The sequence below is a fragment of the Lasioglossum baleicum genome, unplaced genomic scaffold, assembly GCF_051020765.1.
Source record: "Lasioglossum baleicum unplaced genomic scaffold, iyLasBale1 scaffold1861, whole genome shotgun sequence".
Lineage (NCBI taxonomy): Eukaryota > Metazoa > Arthropoda > Insecta > Hymenoptera > Halictidae > Lasioglossum > Lasioglossum baleicum.
Genome location: NW_027470920.1, coordinates 23,386 through 31,191, shown reverse-complemented (window position 1 = coordinate 31,191; position 7,806 = coordinate 23,386). Strand labels below are relative to the sequence as shown.

Genomic DNA, 7,806 nt, shown 5'->3' with positions numbered 1-7,806 from the left:
CTTAATCACACTCACCGCAATACCCTTCGCGTTTGTACTCCTGGACGACTTGTTTTATGTCGATGTACGCTTTCTCGAATTCGTGAAAGATCCTGTTTCGCGAGACGAACATTCTGTATTGTTCCAGCATCTGGTGCACGCTCTCCTCGGAGCCGTACTTCTCGCCCCAGCCTTTCAGCTTCGTCTCGACTAGGAACAAGAAAACGATAAGGCAGCACTTGTGCTCGAGGAACTTTAGTCGGATTCTACATCTGGCCGCGTCGTCCGGTAGTCTGTCCAGCCGGGCCGCCATATTGTTCAGTTGCTCGGGGTGTACTTTCAACGCGGCCTCGGAGTTTCTTGCCGCCTGGAATTGCTCCGTCATGGACGGAAGGTCCAGGAAGAACTTCTTGTGCTCTTCCAGCTTGTTCGAGATTATGTTCGCCGTTTTCTCTGTCATTTCCTCCGGGATGTCGTCGCAGAGCAGCATTTCATTCGCGCGACACAGCCATCTGCCGACCACCCCTAACTCGCCTGGCAGATGAGAGTCCAGCAGTTGGAGCCAGCGTAACATCTAACCAAACAAATCAACATTCTTACGTCTCGGTTCGACCCTGAACGATCAACATCTCGAACGTTCCGATCGAGAGGTTGCTTTTCCTTCGGTCGATTTCCAGACGAAATAAATTACACTTTGGTTGTTACATTCGTCTGGACAGACATGCGTAGACCGGTTCATGAGCGTCGCGCGCTGGATATTTAGGGAACTAATACGCCGACAACTGTCCGATCCATCGAAAATCGTTAAGGTTCCACCGAGTCGCCGATTATTAATTCACGCGGTAAATTATTAATCTACCGAGCAAATGGAAAGATTGGACAGGCCAGACTTTATCACAGATCTCGCGCTTCTTTGACAAAAGTAAAGTTCTACGGATTTTTCTTGGAAGAAAATGGATCTGAATATCTGCCAAAGTGTCTGGTCTAATCGTTTAACGAGTTTCACTCACGAGCATCTCCAAGTGGCCCCACAGATTCTGCAGGAGCTTCCAGGAGTCCTCCCTGATCATGGTGACCGTGCCAGGCTTCTTGGCGATGCATTGTAGCTTGTAGTATGTGTTCCACTGTTGAGCGGCCTCTGCTTTCATCGCTAGGTACTCCTGCGAAGGTATTATTGCAGCGTTAGATTGACGAGAAGGGACTGGAATGCGAGGAATAATTGGAAAACGTACGTCGTAAGTGCCTGGCGTGGTGGTCATCTGCTCCAGGTACTTGAGCTTCTCGTGGAGCCAGTTGAGCAGCGCGTCGTACTCCGATTGCATGGGCGCGAACGAGTCGGAGGTGCCTAATTTCGGTTCCCGGGTACTTGTGGAAGAATTGCGCCACGTAAGTCATTATCGACTTCTCGTCGGGCTGGGGCACGTCGACGTCCTCGGGGTCGAGGAGTCTGGCGATGCCCAGCTCCGACTCGGCCACGCGGAACGCCGTGGCGAGACGGATTCTGTTCGTCAGTGCTCTCAGTTCCGAGATGTCCACCAGATTCGCCTTGATCGCGTCGATGAGGGCTAGGAAGGCGATACCGTCGCGCCAGCTTTCACCGAAGTCTCGCACCTTTATGTCTCTGTGGCAACGAAACGGGATTGATCAGAGTTTGATCCAGTTCAGGCGTTGATTATCGTTTCGGATTAGGTTTCGGTTAGGTTAGGACTATGGTGTTTTAACGTTTCGGTAAATAACTTATCGAGAATAATCCATGTCTCTCGTAGCTCTACGTTTCTGTATAAACAGCGAAACATCGTTGATTAAACCTCTTTTTCAAGTACCGTGATTTTTGGTATTTTAAGATTAATTTGGTAGCGCTTAGTTTCGCGTTTATCGAGTCTTGGTATAAATAAAAATTAGAGTCTTGTTTCGTAATTCTTAGTCCCGAGTTCTTGTCTTCCGAATTCGAGGACCATAGTTTTCTCGGTTATTCCACGCGAATTATTATATCTTAGTGAAAGTCCAGTGATCGAGATGTTGGGGTTTCATCGTTCGAGGTTAAGCTTGGAGAAATTAGGGAATTTTGGGCCAGGATTATGTCAGCACGAGCATCGCGTAGATTACTGACTTTGGTAGAGTGTTGGTGACCCATTGGAGGAGAGTCTTCCTGGCTCCCTGCTTCCATTTCTCGCCGCTGATGCGTTTCCTCTCGCTGGTCGCTGACTCATGGGTGCTGATGCTCTCCAGGCTGCTCTGACTACCACCCCACGTGTGTCCGAGATATTCCAAAACCCAGGTGTTCTTCTCGATCTAGAAAAACATGGGATCAGTGGACCGCGGAATACAGAGCCGGAGAAAGAAGAAAAGGTGGAGGTCGGGCGAGTTGCAAGAGAAAAGTCACAGAGGAAACAACTAACATGTGTACTAGGGTGATGCGTAAGATCATGTAGGTGCGTGCTAATTTAACATTCTCCTCTGTACACACAACTTTTTCTATGGCTTTAATGCTCTCATCGAGATCGTACTTAGTTCTCTTTATTCTGTGTTTTTTTTATTTGTGGTTCGTTTCTTTTTTGTCAAATAGCTACTCACCTGTTTTCGATCCATTGATCGTAGCTTGTTTTTATGGAATAAATACGGTTAGCAGAATGCAATATAATTTCTCGCTTGGTTCTTAACGAGGATTAATTTGGTTAACGAGAAGGGGCGAAATAAACGATCGAGCGGTTAACAAGTATTTGTCATAAAGAACAGAGAATGCTCGTAGGAGATTTCACGGAGAGATCCGATACGGGATACCGATCGATCAGCTCCGTGACGCTAGTAAATTAATCCGCGCTGCAAACATTTATATAATTCTGTTACGTGTGGCACGAGCGTCGTACTTAAGCAACTACCGCATTCAAGTTGAAAGTGTGCTTTTTGCGTAGCTTCGGTCGTATTCGACTGTACAATTCTACCTGGAAGTATAGAATGATAGTCCATATCAGGCCCAACACTACGGGCGGTCGTCCGTCCACGAAGTCGGACGAATTTATGTTCACCAACTTGATCTGCAACAATCATTCACCTTTCAACTTTCGATCCTTCAAAAAATTCCTCGTATTTAACTACGTATTTCAAGTTCTTATTCGTTCGCATTTCAAATCTGAATTTTAACCTATGAATAATCAACGAAACGTTGGATTTCTTTTTAATTAAACTCGTTGCGAGTCGTCGGTCCCGCCGAGAGCTTTCACGCTCGTATTATAAAATAATTAAACAAACGAAAGTTGGAAATTCGAAGGATTGAAATTCGCATTTCGCGAGGATTGGTTACTCACTTTCTTGCTCTGTAAGAATTGCAGCGCGGTGTTTGTGTTGCTGAGAAAATGCGGTCTCTTCAGATTACGGCCCTTCTCCACCGGCTGCGAACAGAGAAACGCGTTCCGTACAAGTGCGTGCTATCGATCAATTACGATAGCTCGGATCAGGCAGAGCCAGTATTACGCGCGACTTACCAGCTTCTCGCCGGACAGAACTTCGAGCAATGCGAGTAATCGGGTGCCATCTTTCAGGTCTTCTATCAAGTCGTCCACTCGAAGCGGCGGACTTCTCTGAAACCCATTCACAACCTCGGTACACTCCTTTTCCCATCTCGAGAAATCTCCGTTCTACTTCTCACTTCCGAATGTTCCGACAAATTCACAAATACGCGTCCACGAAAAGAAGAAGAAGAAGAAGAAGAGGAAGAAAAATTTGTCTCTTTTTTCCGTCACGAGTTACGCGTAGTCTCGCTTCTCTTTGTCGAGGAAGAACGAACGGGAAAATCGAAGAAACGAGAACTAGACGCGTCTCTTCGAGACTCGTGTCTCTCTCTGGAAGAGATGTCTCGAAAAGATGTCTCGAAGAGATGCGAGGAGGATCTAATCTTGGAAATTTCAGAGGACAGGGTCGGACGCAATGTCGTGCCGTTTGCAGGGTATGCATGTCGCGGCTTCGGGATTTCTAATTCAAGTTTCGAAGTATCCGGAAGTGCGGAAGTAGGGGAGCGGTATCGAGACTCGCGAGCCAGGCACGAGTTATTCTCCAGCGAACTTCTGATATTCGTGATGAGGGGTAATTTCGACTATGCCTGGTTATACGGAAGGGAGGATAAAAAAGAGGAAGAAGGACGAAGAGTTAGTTGGCTAACATTCCGTGTATGGGAAAGGTTGACAGGGAGGGGTACCGTTCATGGAAGAGAAATAGTTGGAAGACTCGAAGGTCGTTCACCCTGTCACCTGCTTCGGGAAAACTCTTTCCGCCAGTTCTTCTTACCTTCGAGAGGTACGAGTTTATCCAGTTGACGAAGGTCTTCTTCTGCACGCGTTCCTGCTCGTCTGCAACCAAAACCAGGCCAGATTTTTCTCAACCGTCTAACGAAAATATCGCGAAATCGATGCAGAGAGAAGAATGAAAAAAGCAAGAATCAACGTTGTCACAAATTCCCTTTTCCAATTTTTATTTTTACCCTTCGCACTCGATCGACGTGCAATTCCAAACATCGGCGTTAATAGTTAATAAACGACGCGAGGAACGTCGAAGTAAAATAATCAAAAATTTGCGTACGATTTGTTATTTATCGTTTCAAAGATATCGTCGAGTTTATGGCAGAGAGTCTTCGAATCGTTATTTTTCTGCACAGAGTTAAACTCGCGTACTACCAATCTTCGATTTATTACGTTGCCAAGGACGTTTCTAAAAAGGGATCCACAGATCCATTTATTTTTCTTCGGTAAATCGTGTTTGATAAATCGCGTTTAAAAATATTCCTCCGAATCGAGACTCGATATTCCGACAATTAGGATAAATTACATCGGCGTTAAGTTAAATTAAACTCGTCTGCTTCCAGTCTTCGATTTATTACGACGTCGAGGACGTTTCTGAAAAGGGATCCATAAATTTATTTACTCCGCTCCGGTAAATTGTCCTTAATAAATTCTCGCGTGTAAAAATATTCCTCCAAATTCGAACTTAATATTCTGACAATTAGGATAAATGGAGAGCTTCTTGTTTACTCGCGTATGCTTGGTCTTCGTTAAAACTAATTAGAACTTCTGACCCCATTCACTCGGTCCACCATTTTCGTCCGTGGGTCCTTTTCTCACGCACATCCACGACCTTTAATTTATCTTTCGTTTCAATTTCGACACTGGACCTATTACGACGCAAATAACCATCTTCCTAATATACACGGAAACAAATTTCAAACGTTCTTTCTGTTTCAATTTTACAAAAAAATTCATCTTCTCCTGAATTTTTCCCTGAATTTTTCAGCTGCCAGACATTTCATCGCTCGCGACAAGTTCAGCGTGAAATCTAGATGTTAAATCCGCGAGTGTCAATTCATCGCGACGTTACTTCAATTAGTCATAGCGATTATGGTCGACCGCTTAATACGCGGTGAAACAGAGTATCCTTTTCCACATTTGGAAAACAGTGCTCCTGTTTCCCGAGAAGACGCGAGTCTGATTCGCAAGAAACATTTCCCCTGTTTTCCCTGTATTTCATAAATTCCACACTCGGCTCGTATCTGCCGCGATTAATCTCCGAAACGTGCCGATCCTCAAGGTCCACGATCCCCGTATCTTTCTCGAGACCTAACCTCCGCTGGTTCCGAGATAAATGAAAATTCTTCTCGCGATTACGTAAAAGACTCGTGCCAATTCCGCGACGGCCAGGGACGTACGAAGGGAAAGCTGTTATCTGGCCGAAAAGTGACTCATTGCTCCCGTTTGGACGATGATCTGGATCGATCGGTAACGCGAGCATGGTTAATAAATAATCGATATCGTTCTCTCGGGTCCGAGAATAATTATGACACGAGGTTGGTTCAGAGATAACGGAGAGATGCCGAGAGAGCGGTGATAATATTCATACGCGTAGTATCCAAGTAAACGGTCTTGGCAGTCGTTACGTCATCGCCAATTGCTCTGCCACGTGACCGTCTGGTTGCACGATCCGCGAGCCGAGCTTTTTCGCGATTTTCGCCGCGAACCAAGATGGCGGCGACGAGCGACCGGGGAAGAAAAATTCGCGGTTCGCGGCGTGCAACGAACGCATCGCGGCGAAGTAGCTGAAACCAGTTTCCCACGTAGTAAATTTAGCCAGGCGCGTATGCCGCGTCGAATAGGCTGCTTTTATTGGCAGTAAACGTTCATGCTCTTACGTGGGCCTTTAAAATATCCTTTCGGCTGTCCTGAATCACGCGCGCGATAAAATTTCATTCATTCCTCGGCCCCGAGGACCCGCGCGCCGTTCCGTTTCCCATCTCGACTCGCTCGATCATCTGTCTATCTCGAAACTCATCGGAAATCGCGGTTCCTGCGCGAGATTTTACAAAAACACCGGTGAGAATTGGTGTCGGGCGTTGTTCGAGCAGGTAAAATTCGCGAATTCCCAGAGTTTGTAATTTATGCACCCTTCTTTCCTGCACGAAAATCGTCCGGCAGGCGTAATTACCAAGCGTGGACGAAAAAGCGGCGCAATCTCGATGGCGGATCTTAAATACGAAGGGCCGCGCGGCTCGCGTTTCGGCGACGATCGTCGCGAAAGATCGCGAAAGATCGCGAGAGATCGCGAAGGATCGCGAGGGCTTACGGTGGTCGATAATGCGGGCAAAGTGGAAACGTTGGAAAGTGTTAGGCGCGGATTAAAAGGTGTTGATCACGTGGACGCGAGAGACGAGAGGCGGATCTTAAATACGAAGGAAGGGCCACTCGGCTGGAGTTTCGGCGACGATCATTGCGAAAGATCGCGAAAGATCGCGAGGGATGAGGAGGGCCAACGGTGGTCGGTAAAGCGGGCAAAGAGGAAAAGTTGGAGAGTGTCGAGCGCGGATTAAAAGGTGCTGGACACGTGGACGGTCGAGACGAGGAGGCGTGTGTTCCACGCTGTTGGCACTCGTACGTGATCTGCATGCACGTTGCGTACTGTCACTTCTCGCGTCAAAAGTACAGTGCACTCGCCTCCAGACTGTGTCGTGCATCGACGGAGCTGCTTATTACGCGCCTTTGTTCCCCTTTCGCGTGTACCTCGCGCTAGCTGCAGAAGGTTCCAGTCGATAGAGAAACGCTCGAGTCGATGGAGAAAAAAAAAAAAATGGAATTATCGCACCGTCGCGAAAAGCTGTTGTCCTATTTTCTCTGTCTCCCGGCGCGAGTGGACGTCGACGTCGCCGGCGCGTAGTCTTGGCGAGCATAAGCTCCCGAGACGCATTAGCATGAGCACGGCGGAAGCAACCTTGATCGGCGAGGAGTTCGATCGGGGCTATAGAAATGTATATCACGACAGACTCTCGTGAGAAGCTATCGCATTGTTCGCTAATAGATGTTCCTTGTATCCTAACGAGATATGAGTCACTGCTGCTAAATAGAGCCGGCAGCATTCGCATATAACTCGATACTCGAACATTTCTTGCCGGACCGTTCGGACGTCCTATTATTATCGCGTGGACGTTATTCTCATTGATGACACGCGGAAAGCCGGGCACCTATCGAGAGACGTGGATCGATCTAGCAGCGGAAAACCGGTGGACCGTCGTGTCTGCTCGGTATTAATTCGCGGCTTAAGGATTATGCGGGTCGCGTGATCGATGCGCGCGTAATGCGCCGTAAAATTACACGTTCCGCGCGAACGATGTAATTTCACTGCTGGCCGTGACGGATAGACGATCGGCGATTGGCGCAAAAACCGGTGGAAGAAGCGGACCGAGGCATCCATTCGTCCCGTGTACGAAGAAGGGTCCGGTGCTCGGGATAAAGAAAAGAGGAGGACGAGAGGTGCGACCGGGTGTGAACACCGGATTATATTATTAGTTTTAAA

General features: G+C 47.5%; 1 protein-coding gene across 1 annotated transcript; it reads right to left on the bottom strand.

Annotated features, from left to right (window-relative positions):
* Positions 1-15: 15 nt before the first annotated feature.
* Positions 16-5,754, bottom strand: LOC143221063 (muscle-specific protein 300 kDa-like; the record flags this gene model as incomplete). The annotated part of the gene is made up of 11 exons (XM_076446594.1): positions 5,383-5,754; positions 5,091-5,166; positions 4,261-4,322; positions 3,462-3,557; positions 3,285-3,368; positions 2,922-3,014; positions 2,090-2,271; positions 1,312-1,600; positions 1,212-1,256; positions 990-1,139; positions 16-553 (listed from the first exon to the last, which is right to left on the bottom strand). Coding segments are annotated over exons 1-11 (1,987 nt in total), but the record flags the coding sequence as incomplete, so codon positions are not given.
* Between the last annotated feature and the right edge of the window lie 2,052 nt (positions 5,755-7,806).